The sequence below is a fragment of the Callorhinus ursinus genome, unplaced genomic scaffold (genome assembly GCF_003265705.2).
Source record: "Callorhinus ursinus isolate GAN/ISIS: 27379988/994484 unplaced genomic scaffold, GSC_fseal_2.0 scaffold3, whole genome shotgun sequence".
In the NCBI taxonomy this organism is placed as follows: domain Eukaryota; kingdom Metazoa; phylum Chordata; class Mammalia; order Carnivora; family Otariidae; genus Callorhinus; species Callorhinus ursinus.
In genome coordinates this window covers 42,426,601-42,450,081 of record NW_027397065.1, presented here as the reverse complement: position 1 = coordinate 42,450,081, position 23,481 = coordinate 42,426,601, and the positions used below count along the sequence as shown (strand labels likewise).

Here is a 23,481-nt window from a genome sequence, read left to right as displayed (position 1 = left end):
GGGCTTCAGGGTCCCACGCGATGTTGTTATCGCGAGATGTTTTTACCTCGGGAAAGAGGGGTTAGTTTGAGCTGCTCTAGAAGTTTGAAATGTTTTTTGCAGAATCTTAGGACGTTAAAAAAAAAAGAAAGTACTGAGAATACACAACAGCTTAAGCCTTTCTACAGAACTATGTAATGAATGGGGAAGTTCGTGACATATTAATTAAAAAAAGTCAGACACTGCGTAACACTGGGGGCGTGGTGAGTAAAAAGTCTTTAGTTCCTCGAAATTACATCATACAGAGTGAAAAAGACATTAAAATGATTATTCAAATAATTTACAGTTGTAAAAAGTCTCTGTGAAAGGAATACCAGATGCTATGAGAACATAAGGCACTATTTGGTAATTGACATTCTGCACCGAAGTGATCTTGTGTTTTATCATTAGAAAAAAAATACTATAAAACAATTTTTTTTTTAAAGATTTTATTTATTTATTTGAGACAGAGAGAACACATGAGAGGGGGGAGGGTCAGAGGGAGAAGCAGACTCCCCGCTGCGCAGGGAGCCCGACATGGGACTCGATCCAGGGACTCCAGGATCATGACCTGAGCCGAAGGCAGTTGCTTAACCAACTGAGCCACCCAGGCGCCCACTATAAAACAATTTCTATTTTGGGAAAACAATAGTATCTATGACATCCCAACCCTCTTTTTTTTTTTTTTAAGATTTGTTTATTTATTTGAGAGAGAGTGAGAAGCAGACTCCCTGCTGAGCAGAGAGCCCGACATGGGGCTGGATCCCAGGCCCCTGAGATCTTGACCTGAGTGGAAGGCAGACGCTTAACCAACTGAGCCACGCAGGCAACCCCCAACCCTCCTTTTAAAGTACATGTATGGGGAGGCCTGGGTGGCTCAGTTGGTTAAGCTCTACCTTCTGCTCAGGTCATGATCCCAGGGTTCTGGGATCCAGTACCCCCATCCCCCCCAGCCATCGGCTCCTTGCTCAGCGTGGAGCCTGCTTCTTCCTCTTTGGGCCACACACCCTGTTTGTGCATGCAGACTCTCTCTCTGACGAATAAATAAATAAAATCTTAAAAAAAAAAGTACAAGTATGAGGGTGCTTGGGTGGCTCAGTTGGTTAAATGTCTGCCTTCTGCTCAGGTCATGATCCCAGAGTCCTGGGATCAAGCCCGCGCCTGGTATTGGGGCTCCCTGCTTAGCGGGAAGTCAGCTTCTCTCTCTCCCTCTGCCCCTCCCCCCTGCTCATTCTCTCTTTATCTCAAAAAGAAAAAATAAAAATCTTTAAAAAAAAGTACGTGTATGAAGTGAGACAAAATACTGGGAAAAAAGCAGTAATTTTGGTAGAATTTTTTATGTTTTTTCTTCTATGTGCTGTTGTCATTTTTAAAATTTTTCAAGATATCATGTATCGCATTTATGTATTTATTTATTTATAGAGAGACAGAGAGAGGGTGAGCAGGGGGACGGGCAGAGGGACAGGGAGAAAATCCCCAAGCAGACTCCTCACTTAGCACAGAGCCTATTGCAGGGCTCGATCCTGGAACCCCAAGATCATGACCTGAGTTGAAATCAAGACTGTCGTTTAGCCAAGTGAGCCGCCCAGGTGCTCCATCATGTGTTGCTTTTGAAAGTAGAAGTGAGGGGCGCCTGGGTGGCTCAGTCAATTAAGCGTCTGCCTTCGGCTTCTGGAGTCCTAGAATTGAGCCCCAAGTCAGGCTCCCTGCTCAGTGGGGAGTCTGCTCCTCCCCTCTCCCCCCTCATGCTCTCTCTCTCAAATAAATAAATCTTAAAAACATGTAAAAGTGAAAATAGCTTACATCCTTGTCTCAAAGCCTCTCAATATAATCTAAGTTTTTTCTTATTAAAGATTTGCAGGGCCTAGAGTTTAGGAATGTAAATATTAATTTTGATTTTGCAGGGCAATAGGTGAGGGAACAGAAAGAGTTAGAGAATAGCCTGAATAGTTAGTGAATAGTCTCTGAATAACCCAAAACCCTTTTGTTTTCATCTCTTTCAACAATTCCTGAAATCCGCTTGGAAGTGGTGAGGCCTGTTTTAACACTCCCAGGCACCAGCTAGGGAACACATCTCCCAGGGGAATCATATGTGTACTAGAAGAGAAGGAAGAACCTTTTGTAAGGTTTGGGTTCCCCCTGGAGGATTCAGAGGAGAGTATAGGGAAGCAAGGGGTCAGTTCTAGATGGGTTGCTGTTTGTAAATCAGGATTAGAATAAACTGGGATTGATTAGGATCTAGGTGCTGTGATAAATTGAGGGTGTTTACTAATTGGGTAATCTAGTAAGAGTAGGGAGTAGTAAAGCGGGTCTGGGGCATCACTGGTGACAAAACAATAATCTTTCGGGTGCCTGGGTGGCTCAGATGGTTAAGCATCTGCCTTTGGCTCAGGTCATGATCCCAGACTCCTGGGATCGGGTCCCGCATCAGGCTCCCTGCTCCTTGGGAGCCTGCTTCTCCCTCTGCCTCTCTCTGTCTCTGTCTCTGTCTCTCATGAATAAATAAATAAAGTCTTAAAAAAAAAAACAATAATCTTCCAAAGAGGGGGTGGTCAAAGCATACAGTTGACCTTGGGAGACACAGTGCTTCCTGTTGTAAGGGGAAGACTTAACCAGGGGAGATACAAATCTTGCACCTGAAGACCTTAGGAGATAGAGGATCCCCACTTCGAAGCTGTAGGTGATGTACAGCTATGGTTTCAAAGTGAACGCTTTTGTGTGCTGATGATGCCAGATAAAGTTGAAATATTTAGCGGGAGATACAGGGGGAGAGTGAAGAGGGGGGTGAGAACAAAAGGAAAAGGGGCCATAAGGGTGTGCATGGTTTTTGCTCTTTTTACCTTCTTTTTTTTATTTTTTAAAGATTTTATTTATTTATTTGACAGAGAGAGACACAGCGAGGGAGAGAACACGAGCAGGGGGAGGGGGAGAGGGGAGAGGGAGGCCTCCCGCGGAGCAGGGGGCTCGATGCGGGGCTCGATGCGGGGCTCGATGCGGGGCTCGATGCGGGGCTCGATGCGGGGCTCGATCCCAGGACGCTGGGGTCATGACCTGAGCCGAAGGCAGACGCTCAACGACTGAGCCACGCAGGCGCCCCTCCTTTTTACCTTCTTGAATTAGGATCTTTTCTCCTTGATGCCTAGCCCAGTGTCTAGCACTTAATCAACATTCAATAAATACCTACTGAATGAATTAATCCTTCAACCAATTTTGGTTCCGAAATGCCAGGAAAAGGGCCAATGAACTGACATATATTGAGAACTGCATCTATGCTAGGTGTAGTGCTAATTCTTTTGTGAAATAATGTAGGCTCAACTTACCTACAAGTTAGAATGCATCTAGTGACCTGTGGGGAGTAGGTCAGTGTTGGTCTTTTGATTTTATTCCTTTACCTTGTATTTGTTTAATCTATTTCCACTTACTATAGAAATATGAAAAGGTCATTAATTTTTTCAAGCATAGTTTCTCCCCATATCTTGGAAATTGGAATTCCTTGTCTATATTTTTATTATTTTTATTATTCCCCAGATCTTTTTCTCCCTCTTGTGCCCTCCACCACCAGGCCTTTCCAGGCAGCTGTGACGAATGTTTTGTTAAGATACAGAGGTTTAACATAAGGTTAAGAGGCTTAAAATAAGTCCCATTAAATGATAGAATTTGAAAGGAAGCCTGAATTATGTACTCCTTAGGATCATCATTTTGTTCATAACCCAGATTCTTGATGCTATAATAGAAACAGGATCCTAGCTTGAAATATTGAGGGTAGTTCTCTAGTTAGGGAATAGTCAGTCCATTCTTAATCACAAGCCTAACAGAAAGACTCGAACATTGCTGTTTGATCTGTTTGTATTTACATTGCTTCTTAACCTTTAAAGATTTATTTATTTGAGAGAGAGAGCTGTGAGCGATGGGGGAGGGGCAGAGGGGGAGAGAGAGAAAGAGAGAGAGAAAAAAAAATCCTGAAGCAGGCTCCCTGCTGAGCGTGGGCGGGGGGAGGAGGGCTTGATCCCAAGACCCTCAGATCTTGACCTGAGCCAATAATCAAGAGCAGGCCACTTAACCGACTGAGCCACCCAGTGCTCTGCTAGAGTTCTTTAGAGAGAATCCGAGTTGTTTTAGCACTTGACTGTATTTTTTTCATATATCTAATTGAAATACAACTATATGTATCCATAATTCCTCATTTTTCCAATGACTGCAATCCCTTTCCTCCAGGGCTGCATCTACTTTTTTATTTGCTCTGCTCTATTTACTCTTTGGGCAGATAGTTAATTGAAGACTTTAGGAAAATAGTTCTGTCCCCACTTTGCCTTGACTGAACCCCACAGTCTTTTCATTTAAGAACTTCCTTGCCACCTAAGTGTCTCAGGAAAAAAACCCCAAACTCTGTATCTTGATATCATAATAATCATTTATTTCCTGGAATTGAAGACCATATTCACTCCCTTTCTATCTCTGTGAGGAGCAGGTTAACAACACCTAGAAGTAAAGGTGTCAGCAGGTTTGGTTTTTTTCTTCCCACGAAGCAAGCTACAAACTTCCCGGGAAAAGCTTTCCAGGCGGTGCCGCGGGAGCTTGGGTTCCTCCCATTGGTTCTTTCTGGGAGCCTCCGCCCACCCACGGTCCCGCCTCCTGGGAAGATGAACCAATAGGGGCGTGAGTTGTGGTTTAAACTCGGAGTCCGGCGAGGGCGCTGGAGACCGAATCTTGGTTGAATTTGGCTGTGGATTCCGACGTGGGTGGACGGTGAGGTCGTGAGTGGCTGGGCGCGCGGATCTCGCGAGGAAGGAGGTGGGCTGGAGGCCGGAGGGCCTGGGGGTCGGGGGTTGGGGCTTCCCGGGGTCGTCTGTAGCGCCGAGCCGCGTTGAGCCACGGCCTCGGACTGCTTGCGCAGCCCTCGTTCTGATGAGTACCAGGACCTGTGCCAGCCCCAAACCGCCGACTCTTCTGGAACTTAGAGCCTCCGGCGTAGGCTTCAAGAGTTAAGAGCTGGATTAAATGCCTGTTGGCTCAAGAACGGGCTTCGCTCGCTCCTTAGCTCTAGTTTTTACGTGGACGTGCCCAGGGTAGAAAGTTTGGTCTGTGCTACACCTTCGCTTCTCTCATCCTCCCTAACCCCCCGGGTCTAATATGCGTTTCATACCCGCAGCTAGTCCAGAATGGCTACCCTGATCTTTGTTGATAAGGAAAATGGAGAACCAGGCACCCGTGTGGCTCCCAAGGACGGGCTGAAGCCGGGGTCTAGGCCTCGTAAGTATACAGGCTGCAACGCGAGTTACAGGTATTGTGAATCAATTGTGGGCGTGGCCCGGAGTTGGAGAAGCATTCCGTGTACTTCGTTGGCAACTTGAGTCAGGTATTACCGAATACCTCTATTGCAACGTGCTTGTTAGGGGTCTCTTTTTTCATGTTCAGTGCCTTAGATTATTTAAGAGGGTACAGAACTGAAGTACTGTTGGGCATACGGCCATGCCACCGTCAAAAGTGGGGGTTGAATTTGGGGATGAGAATGAGGCCAGGTTGATATACACAGTCAGCCTTCAAGTTGCACAGGTGTTTATTGCCTGCCTAATCTTATGGTAAGTCTTTTTCTTCAGCAGTCAAAGCTTTAGATGGGAGATCTCAGGTTTCAACACCACATGTAGGCAAAATGTTTGATGCTCAAGCAGCCTTACCTAAAGTTGCCAGAAAGGCTTTGGGAACTGTCAACAGAGCCACAGAAAACTCAGTAAAGACTAATGGATCTCTCAAACAGAAGCAGCCGACCTTCTCTGCCAAAAAGGTAAGTGTTGGCTGCAAAGTCACTGTTGAAACACTCTAGCACTTTTTTTTTTTTTTAAGATTTTATTTAGTCATTTGACAGCTACACAGGAGAGAGGGAACACAAGCAGGGGGAGTGGGAGAGGGAGAAGCAGGCTTCCTGCAGAGCAGGGAGCCCCATGTGGGGCTCTATCCCAGGACCCTGGGATCATGACCTAAGCCTAAGGCAGACACTTAAGGACTGACCCACCCAGGCGCCCCCACTCTAGCACTTTTGACTCTTAAAATGACTATTGGCATCCTACCTTGCTTTCTCTCGTGAATACAAGGAGATAGAGGCTACCAAACGTAGATTAAGGGGAGGGAAGCATACTCTTTTTGTGGTCTTCCTCTGTGCCTTGAGATCAGACGTCTCAGAAGCAGCTGGTGAATATTTTTGCCTCACCTGCTCTTAACTAGTGTCGAAGCGGATTGGTTGGTAGTATCTACTTATGGATACAGAAAGTACTGAGAGGGAGGGTCCTTTGCAGGAGGTCAGGGAGCTAATATAATAGCTCAGGTGCTACCATCCCCCCCCCCCCCCCCCCCCCCCCCCCCCCCCCCCCCCCCCCCCCGCCTCCTGGAGCAAGCACCAGGTACTTTACTTTGCTAGCATGTTGATTTTTGTGTGTGTGCATGAGCTGAAGGTCTGTGCATCCCAGACTGAGGAGACTTTGCTGTGAAAGATGACTCAGCACGTAGATTTACACTTCATTTGATAAAATAAATGGTTTTACTATGTATTAGGGAAAAAATAGTACTTTATATTAAAATAAGACTTGTGTGGTTTAGGACAAGATATCTTTTAAAGATTTTATTTATTTAGTTATTTATTTTATTTGAGAGAGAGAAAGAGAGAGAGAAAGCACATGAGATGGGAGGGTCAGAGAGAGAAGCAGACTCCCTGATGAGCAGGAAGCCCGATGCGGGACTCGATCCCGGGACTCTAGGATCATGACTTGAGCCGAAGGCAGTCACTTAAACAACTGAGCCACCCAGGCGCCCAGGACAAGATATCTTTTAGAAAACTGAGTAAGAGAAATGTTAAGTTCAAGTATTGCAAGGCTATGGCAAAAATAATGAGAATGTGACAGAGAACTGAAGTATGGGAAACCCTACTTTAAGGATTTCCTCTAGGTATGCACATATGACATAAAGTTGGATCAAGAATATGCAGGCTTCTGCTTTGGCCTGCTATGGTAGACTGCTTATCTGCCAATTTTAGACTAGGTAGTTATCCAGGCTTCTAAAGTCCTTGACTGTCTCTTGCTGACTCTTACTCAGTGTGTATATTTCAACTTATATTAACCAAGCAAATAATTAAGGTAACACTGATGGAAACACAGATGGAAATCACCCTTCCAAAAGCCAAAAATGGCTGCTAGGATTAGCTTCTATTTGGGTGACTCATGCTGTTTTCTCTGACAGGTTGAGTGACTGAGTTGATTAGCTCTGAATTAACTCTGCCTACTTGGTGACTTATGTTAAGAGCTGCGGATACTTAAATTTCAGACTTAAACTCATGAGCCGTGCTACTAGAATTGCTTGCTGAATTGTATTGGTATGTAATTATGAGAACTAAGAATTATGGTTTTTAGAAGTCAGCATGAAATGGAAAACTGGTGAAGCAGTCACATGTCTTAAAGAAGACTATGATCTTTTGTTCTAATCAGTTGACAAGGCTTCCCCTTTCACTAATTCATATTTTCTTGGGTGGTTTTAGGTGACTGAGAAGACTATCAAAGCAAAAAGCTCTGTTCCTGCCTCGGATGACACCTATCCAGAAATAGAAAAATTCTTTCCCTTCAATCCTTTAGGTAGTATTCTTTTGGTATTACAAAAATGCTTTAGTCTTGAGTGTCTCTTAGAATCCAATTCAAGTCTAATTTGATATGGATGTGAATATGACCTATGACCCAAAACTGTAATAAGACTGTCTGAATCTGGGTTTCTTTGTTTTTTGTTTTTGTTAAAGATTTTATTTTATTTATTTGATGGAGAGAGAGACAGTGAGAGCAGGAACACAAGCAGGGGGAGTGGGAGAGGGAGAAGCAGGCTTCCTGCGGAGCAGGGAGCCCAATGCGGGGCTCGATCCCACGACCCCGGGATCATGACCTGAGCCGAAGGCAGTCGCTTAGCCACCTGAGCCACCCAGGCGCCCCAAGAATCTGGGTTTCTTTGAATAAAAGTACTTGTTGGTGGATTTATTTGTAAGGAACATCTTAGGTCAGAAGGGGAATTTGTACAAAGATGTAGAGAACATTGTTTCCTCAAATACTTACCACATAAGGGAGATAAGATGTGTTCACTAACATTGAACAAGTCTAAAGACCGTATTCCTAGCAGGCCTTTTAAAAAGTGAGTTTAATGTCAAGTTGAACAATATCTGAAAAAATCCACATAGTCTGTGGTAATGTGTGTATTTTTACTCCTTCAACCTGCTACATGTATCCAAAGTATTTTCTGTTATAGAAGCACCTTTTCAAGCTTTAAATTTTCTTCAGTTTGAGGAGAGGCTACTGTATCCAGGCTTTGGATGCAGTGGTTAACAAGCCAGGCCCCACCTTGAGGGAGCCCATGATTTGGAGGGAAAGGCAAACACTGAAAAAATCCTCTCACTGTAAGTGTGAGAAGGAGAACACCAGCCCATTAGGGGGAACTAAACCTCACCTGGAAGAGCAGGGAAGGTTTCTCTCAGGACGTGACATGATGTGGCCTTTTAAAAGCTATGGGGGGCGGGGGGCAAGGCAGAGCAGCACACTTAAGTGTGTGCAGAGATCCTGAGGTAGAGCAAAGGACTGGAGTGGTTCTGGAAGATGGCATTTTTGTTTGGCCTTTCAGCCAAAGGGCATTTAGTCATTCTGTACATCCAGGTTGTTGCTGGCTTTTATATAATACAATTCTGCAGTTAGAGTTCTTGAAATTGTATTGTTGTGAGTTTGTGAGGATAGCTGGGGAGTAAACTTTAAGGATTGCTGAGTCTCCGACGGTATGTGATTAAGATTTGATAAAATGAAGTGCTTCTATGCTAATGATTACCATTTAACCATTAAGGAAAATGAGGTAGATTTGTGCATATTGATCAGGAAGGAGGACTACAATATGCTGTGTTTGAGGAAACAGATATGCCAAGTTGCCCTCCAAAATAGCATAAATTACTGAATCCACCTACAGTGGTTGAGGATGCCTGCTTCTCTAATCTCTAACAGCAAATGTTTTAAAACTCTTCTCAAAAAGGCAGTGACTATCTGTTTTATTTATTTTTTTAAAAGATTTATTTATTTATTTTTGAGAGAGAGAGCACATGAGAGGGGGGAGGGTTAGAGGGAGAAGCAGACTCCCCGCCGAGCAGGGAGCCCGATGCGGGACTCGATCCCGGGACTCCAGGATCATGACCTGAGCCGAAGGCAGTCACTTAACCAACTGAGCCACCCAGGCACCCAGTGACTATCTGTTTTAAATTGGGGAGCATGTATGTGTAGTGAGCATATTTGATTATTGGCCTGTAGCTTTTTTTTTTAACTTCCTGTTGGTATCTTTGTTTTCCTTTGATAATAGGTCTTTCTTTCCTTTTTTCTTTTCCTTAATAGCTTTTGTGGATACAGGAAATTTAACCTTATGTTGCAGATTTTTTTTTCCTCTGGAGTCTTGTCTATTTGTGGTTTCCTTTATAATTCAGTGTTGTTGTTTTTTTAAGATTTTATTTATTTACTTGAGAGAGACTGAGCACAGGCAGGGGGAGGGGCAGAGGGAGAAGCAGACTCCCTGCTGAGCAGGGAGCCCGATGTGGGGCTCAATCCTGGGACTCTGGGATCCTGAGCTGAAGGCAGATGCTTAACCAACTGAGCCACTTGGGCGCACCGTATAATTGAGGGGTTTTAGGTTAAGTAGTCACCTATCACTCAATTCCTTTTTAATTTCTGGGTTTTAGTAGTCTTGAAAAGAGTAGACTGATTCCTAGTATTTAGGCTTTAGAGAACTTTCACACTTCAGAAAATAATGGTTCTCCTTCCATCTTCCTTCTTTTGAGGAAATGCTAAACCCCTTGAAAAGAGGAAAGAATCCATATTTAAATTCTATTTTTGTTACTGTCAAAAATTTGTTGTATTTTCTTTTTTAATTAAAAAAATTTTTTTAATCTTTCCGCCCAATATAGGGCTTGAACTCATGACCCTGAGATCAATAATATCATGCTCTACCAACTGAGCCAGGCTGGTGCCCCCCCAAAAAATCTTTAAATAATCCTAAGAAATAAGGCACTTGGATTATAAGAAGGAGTGTTACTTAACCCAATAGTTCTCAAATTTGTTTTAGGACTTCTACAACTCTTAAAAGTTAGTGAAGACCCCGAAGAACTTTTGTTTGTGTGGTGTTTATCAATTTTAATCCCTAATGCAGGAAATTTAAATAAAAAAATGAATTCCTTAAAAACCCATTACATTAATGTAGGTAACTTTTTTTTAACATAAAATAACTTTTCTAAAACATTTAGAAGAATTGCATGATTTTATATTTTTGAAAACTTGCTTAATTTGGCTTAACATAAAACCACCTGGATTCTCCTCTGATTCTGCATTCAATCTATTGCATCTCCTTTGGTTGAAGTACATGAAGAAAATCTGGCCTCATGCAGATACGCAGTTAAGAAAGGGAAGAGCATTTCAATAGTCTTTTCAGATAAGTGTGGAGAGTTTTCTTTCATACCGCACTAAAACCCAACAAGTGGCAGTTTCTGAATGTATGGTTGCAATATGTAATCTGAAACCCTTTCAGTGAACATTTTGTACTCTGACAATAAAATCCACTGTGCTGTTCTGCACTTCGAATCAATTTTTGCATTTATCACACATTGATCATTTAGAAATAATGATTCACTGAGAAATGTAGATCATCCAAATGTTGAAGTGTTTCATTATGCAATATCAAACACACATTCGTTAATGTCACCACTGATCTCATCAGAAAGGTGTAAGTATTAGGAAGTTGGCAAGCTAATGATTGTGGATAGGTTTTCCAAAATTCTAGTGTTTTTTTTTTTTTTTTTCTTGAAATGATCATTGGCAACGAATACTGTGTTTCATGAAGTGATAGACTTCTTTCATTCTTCTGAGAAAATGTGCTACAAATACCCAAGTCTGAGTAACCAGTTTGTCTTTCCATTGCTATTTCAACTAAACAGTGTTCCAGGAAAAAGTCCTCTAGTTTAGCTTGCAAACCAAATAATCACACAAATCTTTTTTTCTTGGACCTCACCTGGTACTTTGGCATGCAGCAGAAGTGCTTTATGGTGTACTTATTTCATTGTACAGAATACTAAAAAGACCACTGTTCCTCAGGGTTGAGAGCTAATAAAATTAATACTTCCTACTGCAGATGGTAAAGTGAGATGTGAAGCTGGCAATGTTTTACTGCAGGTGAATGGTACTGAGGAGTATAGGGACTATAAAATATAGTTTATCACCACCACCTTGACTTGTGCTGAAACACAGCAGTTCTGTCCATTGTTGATTTTGTACCATCACCACGAATGTCAACACAGCTGAAGAAGGTGTTAATGTTACTGAGCACATAGTTTGACCTCATAGACCCACTGAAAGGGTCTCAGACCCCCAGGGGGCCACTGACTGCTCTGAGAACCACTGCCCTGATAAAGTGCTTTTGACTTTGTGGCAGATTTTGAGAGTTTTGACCTGCCTGAAGAGCACCAGATTGCACGCCTCCCCTTGAGTGGAGTGCCTCTCATGATCCTTGATGAGGAGAGGGAACTCGAGAAGCTGTTGCACCTGGGCCCCCCTTCACCTCTGAAGATGCCCTCTCCACCATGGGAGTCGAGTAAGTGAACAAGTGCCCTTCTAGAAGGGCTGTGAATTGAGTCATAATATTTCCATTATCATATAGAAGGTTAGCCTATGAGTAATTTCTATTTCAAACCTCAGAGATGAGGTTTTAGAATAATGAAAACTGCTTTCAATTGGTATTGTTTTCAGTCCCAAATGCCCAGGTAACATTAAGTCCTTCTGGAATCTGGACAGTTCTAGATACAGAAAACAAAATTAAATTTAGGATATAGCTTCTTAGCTTATGACTTGAAGTGTAAGAAACTTGTTTGGAACAAGAATTCTAAGTTCTACCCAAAGCAAATCTAGGATTAAGACCCCTGAGCACAATAGCACAGAATGGCAAAACCTTCTTACTGCCAAGGTTGGAAGTCTCGGTTCTAGCTGGTGATCAAAAGCTATCAGCGGTATGTTTTCTTTTTGTTCTGATGGGATAACGTATACTATTTTATAAATTATGTTAGTGATATTGTTGGCTCTTACCTGGGTCTCTAAGAACAGTAGAGTTTCAGGTAGGTCTAAGACTTATTTCCAAATGAAGGTTAATTCTGGGATCTTAGCCACATTTCAAGAAGTAAGTGTGTGTGGGTGTGTGTGTCTAGCTGGGGTGGGGGTAGGGATTCATTAGACAAAGTTGAAAATAAGAATTTATGAGTAAAATTGACAACCAATGTCTGTGTTGAGATGGACAATGACTAAAGCGTTTGCTGATACTGAATATGAAATTCCTGTTTTCTAGATCTGTTGCAGTCTCCAAGCATTCTGTCGACCCTGGATGTTGAATTGCCACCTGTTTGCTATGACTTAGATATTTAAATTTCTTAGCACTCAGTAGTTTGTGTGTATGTTTTGTATTAATAAAGCAATTCTTTAACAGACTCTTCCTAATTTCGCAGTTGGTATTCTTTGGAATTTGCTTAAAACAGTATGAAAATTAGTGGAAGTGTTTGACAAGGGTCTATAATCTGACAATAGAAGTATATCTGATTTGAAAAACTTACCTTAAAACCCTTTGGTTTGTTTTAACAGCTTATTTTAGACTCTGCCACTGTTCTCCCTGAAACATACACCTTTCAATGTGTACTTTACTGCCTTTCCGTGGCCATTAACTAGTGACAGTTATTAGATCTCTTAATTAGAAGAGCCACTTCCAGCTCATTAAATATCTATTGCTAAACATTCTTTATTGCTGGTTCTATTTGGTTTCTAATGACTTTAATACTCACTATTCAGTAATCAGAATTTGAAAGGCTCTAAATCTGAGAACTCTACCTCCCTGGAATTTTCAATTAGGTTCTTTGAAGATTGCAGCAGATAATTTACGGTTAGTAATATCCACTCTTCACCTATAGGAAACTCTGTTTAGTTGCTTACACTGTATTGGGACCGGTTTTAAGTATTTATTATTTATTTAAAGATTTTATTTATTCATTTGACAGAGCGAGATAGCGAGAGCAGGAACACAAGCAGGGGGAGTGGGAGAGGGTGAAGCAGACTCCCTGCTGAGCAGGGAGCCCCATGTGGGGCTTGATCCCAGGACCCCAGGATCATGACCTGAGCAGAAGGCAGACGCTTAACAACTGAGCCACCCACGCGCCCCTGTTTTAAGTATTTAATAAGCATTATTGTGTTTCAAGTTTATGACCCTATTTTTCAGATGAGGACCGTGAAGCGCAGAAATTCATTGATATGCCAAAGACCTGAAGAGCTATTACTTTGATTCCAAATCTGGGATTGGAATCAAAATATCAGATTGTAGATGGTTGCTCATGGATTTTCTTTTTTGGAGGGCTGGGATGGAGGATATTAAAAATTGTTGTCACCATTTAAAATTCCAAAGTTTCACATACCTCTGGTTTTGGAGCATCTCTTGGAAAAGGAAATCTGGCCCTTGTTTCATACACTTGGACTGGCAGTGGAGTGCTGGCTGCCTTTTAGGTGGAGTGTGGGCTTTGTCCTACAGACCCTTCATGAAGTGGCCCGAAGGGACAACTGAAGTGTTCCTTCTACTGTCTCTTCTCGCTCTAGCTCCCTTCATTCCCTTTACTTGCCTGGGCCATGTAGTCTAATTGAGTTGATCCTTGCATAATACCAGCTTATGTAGGAAGCCTTTCCCCTGTAAGGTCTGTAGCATCTGTAGTCAGAATTCGACACCTCTTCCATCATTATTGCAGTTGGTATTCTATGGAATTTGCTTGAAACTGAAAGCTAGTGGAAGTCTAAGGTTTTAATAGTCTAAGGTCTGTAATCTGACAATAGTCTGTCTTATTGAAAAACTTAAAAAAACACTTCAGTTTATTTAATTTTATTTATTTTATTGCAATAGAGCAGGAGAGGGAAAGAACGAATCTTAAGCAGGCTCCATGCCCAGCGCTGAGCCTGATGCAGCCCGATCTCACGACCCTGAGCTGAAATCAAGAGTTGGACCCTTAACTGATTGAGCCACCCAGGTGCCCCTTAAACGGTTTATTTTAGAAGCTGCCATTTTTCCCTGAAACATACACCCCTCAATGTGTACTTTATTCCCTCCATTGTTAGGAAGTGAACAAGGAAGTGGCAAGATAGGCGTGAAATACTAGGAACACATACACTGATTAAAATTTTTATCTTCTAAATATAACTGAATCAGTCTGAATTTCTGTAATTAGTAGACTTCTGAAAGAGAAAAAAAATAAGACTATTAGGACACTTGGTTTTAAAGAAGAATATTAGATCTAGCATCCTCAGATATAGCAGGGCGGTATGAAAAGCAAACATGATTCTGAGTGGTTTTCATACTCTATAATAAATTTAGAAGCTTTGGAAAGGGGTCTCTTGTGATGGAAAGAACAAAGGACTGAGAGCATAGCAGCTAGTTAGTCCTTTACCAGCTAGTTGACTGTCCTTGGTCAGCTTGAGCATGGAGTGATCTCTCTTCATCTGCTGTTAATCCAAATACAAAGTGCTTGGGGTACCTGGGTGGTTCAGTCCGTCTGACTCGATTTCCACTCTTGATTTCGGCTGAGGTCATGATCCCAGGATCCTGGGATCTAGCCCCTCGTCAGGCTCCACGCTCAGCACAGAGTCTGCTTCTCTCTCGCCCTCCCCTGTTCCTCTCCCCTCGCTCTCTAGTGTGCGTGCTCTTGCGCTCTCTCAAATAAGTAAAATCTTAAAAAAGGTACAAGTGCTTAATGTTGGTTGAGACTTTGAGAACTTTAGACAGATGCTTCTCCATTAACATAATTTTTGCGGGGATTGCTGCTATTTGTATACATTTTACTAAGTATAATGTGTTTTGCTTCATTACTCGAAAAAGCTTACTAGATGTCGTGTTTGCAATTCTAGTCTGTCCAAGCAGTAATGCTCTAAGTTGGTTGTTTTTGGGGTAGACAGTTGCACCACACTGGACCTTAAGGGTGCTCTGATTTATGTAACGTTCACCCATACCTAGCGTACTTATCCACTGGCATTTTTCAGGCTTCAAATTCCAATGAAACTTCAATAGGAACACAAAGCTTTTTATTTATTTATTTATTTTAAAGATTTTATTTATTTGAGAGAGAGAATGAGTGAGAGAACACGAGAGGGGGGAGGGTCAGAGGGAGAAGCAGACTCCCCGCTGAGCAGGGAGCCCGATGCGGGACTCGATCCCAGGGACTCCAGGATCATGACCTAAGCCGAAGGCAGTCGTTTAACCAACTGAGCCACCCAGGTGCCCCGGAACACAAAGCTTTTTAAATATGTTAATGTAAATATTCTGTCAGACCAATTCTGAGCAATGGTACCAAGTCACAGAAGGGTCAGTACAACCATCAGAATTCCCAAGTTGACTTTGTTCTTTCCATTAGTTTAACCAATCATGTACTCAGGCCCCTCTGTGCTAGGGACCAAGGCTGTGATATGTGATAGTTAAGTAACACATTGCCCCTGCTCTTGGGCCTGTTGTCCAGTGGGGGAGACTGGCCGGAAATGCTGTCAGGCTACAGGAACATGAATCCAGGGGTGGGAAGAACCAGCTGCTGGGGAGCACTTTCCAGCCCAGTTTAGGGAAGGGCAGGAGAGGCTTCCTGAGGAGAAACATGGATGGACACTTGATGGAAGAGAAATGCTCTGGGCCGAGGAAACAGCTTCTGCAAATGCCAGGAGGCAAGAGAACACAGCCTGTTGAATGTTTAATGAAAACTAAGCTTTTCCCCTGTAAGGTCTGTAGCATCTGTAGTCAGAATTCGAGGCCTTTTCCATCATTATTGCAGTTGGTATTCTATGGAATTTGCATGAAACTGAAAGCTAGTGGAAGTGTTTAATAGCCTTGGGTTTGTAATCTGACAGTAGTTTGTCTTATTGAAAAACTTAAAACCCTTCGATTTTAATCCCCCCCACCTTTTTTTTTTTTTTTTTTTTTCTTTTTCTACTTCAGGGTTGAGCAAGGAGTGTGGTTGGTTAACAAACGAGTCTGGAGAGTTAAGCAGGGGCCACATGGCTTTGTAAACTATGGCGGGGGTTTAGTGTCTGTCCTAGGGATGTTAGGTGCCGTGGAAAGGTTTTAAGGAGGGAAGTGACAGGGTCAGATTTGTGTTTCAGAACCTCACTCTGGAGGCAGGGAGACCAATCTGGAGTCTGCCGTAAATGATGATGATGATGAAATGACCTTGAAGAGGTGACAGTGGAGAATGGAATAAGGCTTTGGGAGGGATCCAGGAGTTGGACTTGGCAGGGCAGCAAATGGTGTGGAGATAGCACTGGGAAGAGTCAGCGATGCCTACAAACACCCCTCACAGGAGGGTCCCCAGTTGTGTTTATAAACATGTTTGTTGCTGCATAGTTTGTAATCAGAAAATATGATACAGATGCACATTGGAATGAAATGTATTCATTAAAAGGGATCTAGGGGAGCCTGGGTGGCTCAGTTAGTTAAGCGACTGACTCTTGATTTTGGCACAGGTCATGATCTCAGGGTCATGAGATCGAGCCCGACGTCAGTGTCCATGCTCAGCACAGAGATTCTCCTTTCCCTCTGTCCCTCCCCCACTTGCTCGCTTGCTCTCTTTCTGAAATATTTTTTTTTAAAAAGGATCTATATATGTGGCCATGGAACGATAACCATGGAACTTTTTCATTGTCAAAAGTGGGTTACACTTTCTGCCTGTGGATGCTGCCGAGTAAGCATCGTTAAGGTCTCCCCTCCCACCGCTGTCATGTCTAAGTCAGAGTCTCCAAAGAGCTGAACAGCTGCGGAAGCTCTTCATCGGAGGTTTGAGCTTTGAAACAACTGGTGAGAGTCTGAGGAGCCATTTTGAGCAATGGGAAATGCTTACGGACTGTGTGGTAATGAGAGATCCAAACACCAAGCGCTCCAGAGGCTTTGGGTTTGTCATGTATGCCACTGTGGAGAAGGTGGAGGCAGCCATGAACGCAAGGCCACATGTGTAACCAAAGAGGGCTGTCTTGAGAAGATTCTCAAAGACCTGGTGCCCACTTAACTGTGAAAAAGATTTTTGTTGGTGGCATTAAAGAAGACACTGAAGAACATCACCTAAGAGATTATTTTGAACAGTCTGGGAAAACTGAAGTGATCGAGATCATGACTGACCGAGGTGGTGGCAAAAAGAGAGGTTTTGCTTTTGTAACATTTGATGACCGTGACTCTGTAGACAAGATTGTCATTCAGAAATACCATACTGTGAATGACCACAACTGTAAAGTAAGGAAAGCCCTATCAAAGCAAGAGATGGCTAGTGCTTCATCCAGCCAAAGAGGTTGAAGTGGTTCTGGAAACTTGGTGGTCGTGGAGGTGGTTTTGGTGGGAATGACAACTTTGGTTGTGGAGGGAACTTCAGTGGTTGAGGTGGCTTTGGTGGCAGTCGAGGTGGTGGTGGCTATGTGGCAGTGGGGATGCCTATAATGGATTTGGTAATGATGGAAGCAACGTTGGAGGTGGCAGAAGCTCTAATGATTTTGGCAATTACAACAATCAATCCTCAAATTTTGGACCCATGAAAGGAGGAAATTTTAGAGGCAGGGGCTCTGGTCCCTATGGTGGTGGAGGCCAATACTTTGCCAAACCACGAAACCAAGGTGGCTGTGGTGGCTCCAGCAGCAGCAGTAGCTACGGCAGTGGCAGAAGGTTTTAATTACTGCCAGGAAACAAAGCTTAGCAGGAGAGGAGAGCCAGAGGAGGGACAGGGAAGCTACAGGTTACAACAGATTTGTGAACTCAGCCAAGCACAGTGGTGGAGGGCCTAGCTGCTACAAAGAAGACATGTTTTAGACAATACTCATGTGTATGGGCAAATAACTTGAGGACTGTATTTGTGACCAATTATATAACAGGCTATTTTAGTTTCTGTTCTGTGGAAAGTGTAAAACATTCCAACAAAGAGTTTTAATGTAGATTTTTTTTTTTTTTGCACCCATGCTGTTGATTGCTAAATGTAATAGTCTGATCATGACGCTGAATTACAGAACAGGATTTAGGATCACTTTTATTTAAATACATATATTATGAGACAGAAAAGCAGAGTAACAAGAAGTAAAAAAATGAGATCATGGCTCAACATCTTAGTTACTCTGTGACCTTGGGCATGACATTTAACCTCCTGAACTTCTGTTTTTTCATTCATGAGACCCATGATAGAGTTTATCTTGAAACGTTGTCAGGAGAAGTATGTGAGCTACTGCATGAACACTTAAAACCGGCTTGACTTGTAATAAGCCTTTTAGTTACAATTATGGTTAGGTTATTTGTGAGCATAAAAATATCCATAAAACCATCCATTCATGCCTTACCGAAGTTATCTTGTGTGTGCATATGGGAGACTAGCTTAGTTTAAACTTATAAAAATTTATATATTAATAGGATTATACCATTTAAAGAAAGAGAAAATGCTCCTTCCTCTGGAGGCTGGAGACATTGTCTGAAGTGATACCTTTTTTTTATTTTTTTAAAGATTTTATTTATGAGAGGGAAGAGAGAAAGCAGAGGGAGAAGCAGACTCCTTGCTGAGCAGGGAGCCCAATGTGGGACTCCATCCCAGGACCCCGGGATCATGACCTGAGCTGAAGGCAGATGCTTCACCAACTGAGCCACCCAGGCACCCAGTAATACTTCTTTTTTTTAAAGAAAAACATATAGTCCATTTGTCTTTATAAGAGTCAAACGAATCCCTATGTTCTTGCCCACGGGTTTTATTGTGGGGTTGGGGGCGTCAGGTTTGAGCCTTACCTTGAGCCCCTAAGGTTCTGAGATGCCTGAACACCCAGCTTGTGACTTGGGTTGGGGCTGGTGCAGCTGATTCTGAAATGGCTCGAAAGGAGGCTGGGGTAGGAGTTGGTGCTTTGGTGTTAGTGCCTTTAGAGAGCTGAAGGTCATTCCTGGGGCAAGTCACCCAGTGGGGCCAGTCGGCATCTGTACAGATTCAGGATCAACCAACTTTGTGTGTGTTGACCTGGGCATGCAACATTGCCTGGCAGTTTTACACTAATGTTCATTCTCCCACTTTGAGGCCACTGTATTCCTACCTCTCCACTCTTTAAACTTGGAATCTTTCTTTTTTTTTAAAGATTTTTTATTTATTTATTTGACAGAGAGAGAGAGAGCGAGAGCAGGAACACAAGCAGGGGGAGTGGGAGAGGAGAAGCAGGCTTCCTGCCGAGCAGGGAGCCCGATGCGGGGCTCGATCCCTCATGACCTGAGCAGAAGGCAGACGCTTAACCATCTGAGCCACCCAGGCGCCCCTAAATTTGAATCTGCTACCACCCCTGCCTCTCAGGTGCTGAACGTCCCCCTAGTAGAGGCTACAGGAGCCAACAGTCAGGAATGTCCTCTTCTCACTGACATTTGTTCTACAGCATCATGGAGCTCCAGTGGCGCAATCGGTTAGCGCACGGTACTTATACAACATCTTGCAACAGTGCTGTCCTTCCTGGTTCATGTCCCCTCTTTGGTATCTCCCTCTCCCACTCTCCCATGTGTGTTTTGGGGAGGGCCTCCAGCCTCTGCAGTCTCCCTCTTATACCTAAAACTCCTTCTTTGTCTCCACCTCTTTCTGATTGTAAGGGCTCAGTCTTGGTCTCTTTCCTGCCAAAGTCGCTGTGCGATCTTGCGCACTCCTGCGGTTTGAAATCCCACCTCTGTGCTATGTTGGTGTCTCCAGTCAGGTCTCTCCCCTGAACTCTCTGCAGTTGCTTACTAGATCTCAGGTCTCCTCTGTCTAAATTGGAGCTCCAGTTTTTCCCCTCTCCACTCTGCCCCTTGCTAGCCTTCTCTACTTTAATAAATGGTGTTTACTCCTGCCACACACCTGCTATCCTTGTCACCTCCATGTCTTCCCATATCCATCCCCATCGCAAGCCTGATGATTCTGGTATATATTCCCAGTTTGTTCACTGCTTTCCCACCCCTCAAATGCAAACTAATTTCTTGTGATGACCAAAGCCCTCTGACTAGCTGCTTTGCTTCTGCTCATGCCCCTTCCAACCCATTCTCCACCATCGCCAGAGTGACATTTTTTTTTTTTATTTATTTTTTTAAGAACAAAACAGGTATATTTCTATTGGACTACCTGATACAGAGGATAGTGTGATATGAATGGATAGTATGAATGACACATAATACAAATATATTTTATTTGAAATAAACAAAAATGCTTACACAGCTCAACAAGTCACTTGGAAACAAACTTGCTTGACTGTATTACTGAGCAAAAACAAAGCTGAAGGACAAACACCCTTCTTTTTTGACATTTATTTGGAGATAGGTAGGAAGACATTACTTGGTTTTTTATTTTATTTTTTTTAAAGATTTTATTTATTTACTTGAGAGAGAGAGAGAGAATGAGAGATAGAGAGCACGAGAGGGAAGAGGGTCAGAGGGAGAAGCAGACTCCCTGCTGAGCAGGGAGCCCGACGCGGGACTCGATCCTGGGACTCCAGGATCATGACCCGAGCCGAAGGCAGTCGCTTAACCAACTGAGCCACCCAGGCGCGCTCTACTTGGTTTTTTAAAAACTGACCTTCCCTTAAGGCCTGGTCATAGAAGTGTAAACAATGTAAATGAATCCACCAATACCAGTTGTCATATCATATCTATGTCACCTGTGTATTCTGAGATCACACATATACCTGCCAATATACCTGGGAAGGGTTGCTATATCACAGTTACATTTTCTTGGCAGGCAGAACTGAGGAAGAGTAATTTGGAACAAGTTTTACATTACATCCTATTTAGAACAAATCACTAGTATTCCCTTAAATGACAGGTTACAATAGAAAGATACTGCCTGGAACCTATCCTTTTCACTTTGGTTCATTTTTAGTTTTTGTTTGTGAGTTACATAGTTGTTTGATTCATTGGCTTATAGTACAATCCTGCCTCAAAGTATTAAAGCACAAGATACCTATTATTCCTTCAACATCTGCATTTTTCAAGTTTTATACTCTATTACATCCCTAGTATGTCAGCAGTTCTTGAATAATAAAAAATAATAATAAATGGGTAAAACCCTTCTAAAAATGCAGATGTCTGTAACTATAATGGTACTAGATGGGAAGGAGACAATGAGGGAAGAGAAAAAAAGCAAACACGTTCATGTGCAGGGAATGTGGTTCAAGTCTTTGGATTTAAAAACAACTTCCCTAGAGAAGCTGACTATAATGGAATTTCTAGAAAACTTCCTTTGCTCCCACAAAAGGACCTGAAAAGCCCAATCCAAACTTTTGAAAACTACAGTTATGAGATGCTATAAATGATGATCAAAGCAGTTGGAGGGAGAAGGATGAATGTGTCTTCCACTCAGCTAGTTTGTAGCATAGCCTCTTTAGCTGTTGGTGGATCAGTAAAAACCACTGAAGTACCAGAAGTGCTTTGAAGGACAGGGGTAGAAAAGTACTGAGCATATGACCTGTCTATATCAGTAACAGGGCTTCATGGCTAGGAAATTTTCTAAACAGTAAAATGACTCCAGGATAGATCTCTCTCTCTCTCTCCATCATTAAATGTGGCAGAATTAAAAAAAAAATTACAAGTAGATATAGTGAAAACAGAAAATTACAAGGCAGAGAACACAAAAGAATCAAGACAATGCTATAGGTTCAACAGTATTCCATGAGGCTAGAAAACCTGTAAGCTCTGAAAGCCCTAGCAAAATATCACTCTTGTTTATAAATCACTTATTTATCATATGACCGCATGTTGAATCCTTTCCACATACTGAAGAATCCTACATTCAGCCTTTAAGCATTCTGCATTTCTTTGCCAATCTTGTAGCTGAGTATCTTGTTCCAGTCGATTTTGGTGCGGGTAACCGGAAGCTGCTGGCGCAAGGCCTTGAATGTGGTGTCTGACATTGTTTGATAGTTTTCACTAATTGCTGTCTGATATTCATTTTCTGCATGTTCTGTGATTTTAATAAACTCCTTGGCAGTTTGGACTTCATTTGAAACAGTTACTGAATCCTGTACATCTTTATGACTAACCAACTGAACATTGCCATCTTCGTAATAGTGAACCTGAATCTTAAGTACTCCAACCACCTGGGCTGTAGGTGGTGTGATGGTGAACTTCCACTCTGATCTCCAACGACCATTCCAGAAGTTTTTAGGCTGAAACTGGTGGCTTTCAATACATGTAATAATGGTCTGTTGCCCATCTATAGTTTTAGCATAAACAGTACAGAAGCCATTGGAATAATGATCTTTCACATAGGCCCTTAGAGCACTGTCACGGGATTCTCTCCAAGACTTCAGACCTCCATCTATGTCCTCTGGCTGGGGGTCACTTGCTTCTTTCCGTAAGTGATCAAACTTAAAGAAAATTTTGTTTCTTGTATCTAAAAATCTGCTATTCCCCAGGTCACCATGTTCTGTAATTAAGACCTGATCTTCATAACCTTCTATCTTCACAGGTGTGAACTGATCCATGTTATACTGGGCAAATGCATGTGCTGCCCCTTCCCTGAGGAGATTGTCATTATTAAGCAGTAGCCGGACATCACTGAACACTTCATTAAATTCCCCTAGGGGTGCATGAGTGATGAATTTAGCAGCTATGCGTACCTTCTCCTCATCCGACAACTGGTCCTCGAAGTCGGCCATCTTGGGCTGCTCTGCGACATTTTATTTTTTTTAAGATTTATTTACTAGGGAGAAAACACACGCAGCAGGGGGAGGAGCAAGAGAGGGAATCTCAAGCAGACTCCTCGGAGCCTGACGCAGGGCTCAATTCCACAACCCTGAGATCATGACCTGAGCTGAAAACAAGAGTTGGATGCTTGACTGACTGAGCCACCCAGGTGCCCCAGAGTGACATTTTATTTACTTATTTTTTTAAAGATTGTATTTGAGAGAGAGCACAAATGGTGGGGGGAGGGGCAGGGGGAGAAGCAGGCTCCCCGCTGAGCAGGGAGCCTGAAGCGGGGCTTGATCCCAGGACCCTGAGATCATGACTTGAGCTGAAGGCAGATGCTTAACCGACTGAGCCACCCAGGCGCCCCCAGAGTGACATTTAAAATGCAACTCTAATTATTCTTTGCTTGAAGCCTTCCAGTAGATTTTTACTGTGCCTTTGGTAACAGGTGAACTCCTCTTGGCCTGTGAGGCCTTGCACGATCTAGGCCCCCCCTGGTGTTTGGTTGTCCCCTGTTCCAGACTCCTTCCCCCCACCTTGTAGTTCCTGAGACACTATTCCTGCCCCTGGTGTGGCCCCTGCAGGAGGAATGCATCCCTGTTGCCTCCTGAATTGCATTTGCTCTGATTCTTCTGCCCATTGCTGATTGCACCTGAGGGAGCAGGGGGGAGCTCTGAGGCAGAGGGAGTGCTTGCTTCCTTCATCCGTGCCACCTGGTCCTCTTTG

At 43.0% G+C, this 23,481-nt stretch overlaps 2 protein-coding genes across 8 annotated transcripts; one reads left to right on the top strand and one right to left on the bottom strand.

The window, feature by feature from the left end:
• Positions 1-90: 90 nt before the first annotated feature.
• Positions 91-12,537, top strand: PTTG1 (PTTG1 regulator of sister chromatid separation, securin). Of its 7 annotated transcripts, none has more exons than XM_073890385.1 (6): positions 91-242; positions 5,168-5,268; positions 5,619-5,800; positions 7,541-7,634; positions 11,491-11,649; positions 12,394-12,537. In XM_073890385.1, the coding sequence occupies exons 2-6, from the start codon at positions 5,178-5,180 to the stop codon at positions 12,468-12,470; spliced, it is 603 nt and encodes a 200-aa protein (XP_073746486.1). In that variant the 5' UTR covers positions 91-242; positions 5,168-5,177; the 3' UTR covers positions 12,471-12,537. The 7 variants fall into 7 exon arrangements, with proteins under 7 accessions (XP_073746486.1, XP_025722882.2, XP_025722884.2 ...); XM_025867097.2 differs by having other exon boundaries at positions 95-242; positions 5,616-5,800; XM_025867099.2 differs by lacking the exon at positions 91-242 and adding an exon at positions 4,387-4,764.
• Positions 12,538-20,711: 8,174 nt separating this feature from the next.
• LOC112820109 (F-actin-capping protein subunit alpha-1-like) lies at positions 20,712-22,732 on the bottom strand. Its single transcript, XM_025867092.2, has one exon. It carries the CDS (start codon positions 22,722-22,724, stop codon positions 21,864-21,866), a length of 861 nt encoding a protein of 286 aa, XP_025722877.2. The 5' UTR covers positions 22,725-22,732; the 3' UTR covers positions 20,712-21,863.
• Positions 22,733-23,481: the final 749 nt, after the last annotated feature.

Coding starts and splice junctions, on each gene's coding strand:
- PTTG1 (XM_025867097.2), top strand. CDS start 5,178: ATGGCTACCCTGATCTTTGTTGATAAGGAAAATGGAGAACCAGGCACC. Junction 5,269..5,615: donor GAAGCCGGGGTCTAGGCCTC/GTAAGTATACAG, acceptor CTTTTTCTTCAG/CAGTCAAAGCTTTAGATGGG. Junction 11,650..12,393: donor CTCTCCACCATGGGAGTCGA/GTAAGTGAACAA, acceptor CCTGTTTTCTAG/ATCTGTTGCAGTCTCCAAGC.
- LOC112820109 (XM_025867092.2), bottom strand. CDS start 22,724: ATGGCCGACTTCGAGGACCAGTTGTCGGATGAGGAGAAGGTACGCATA.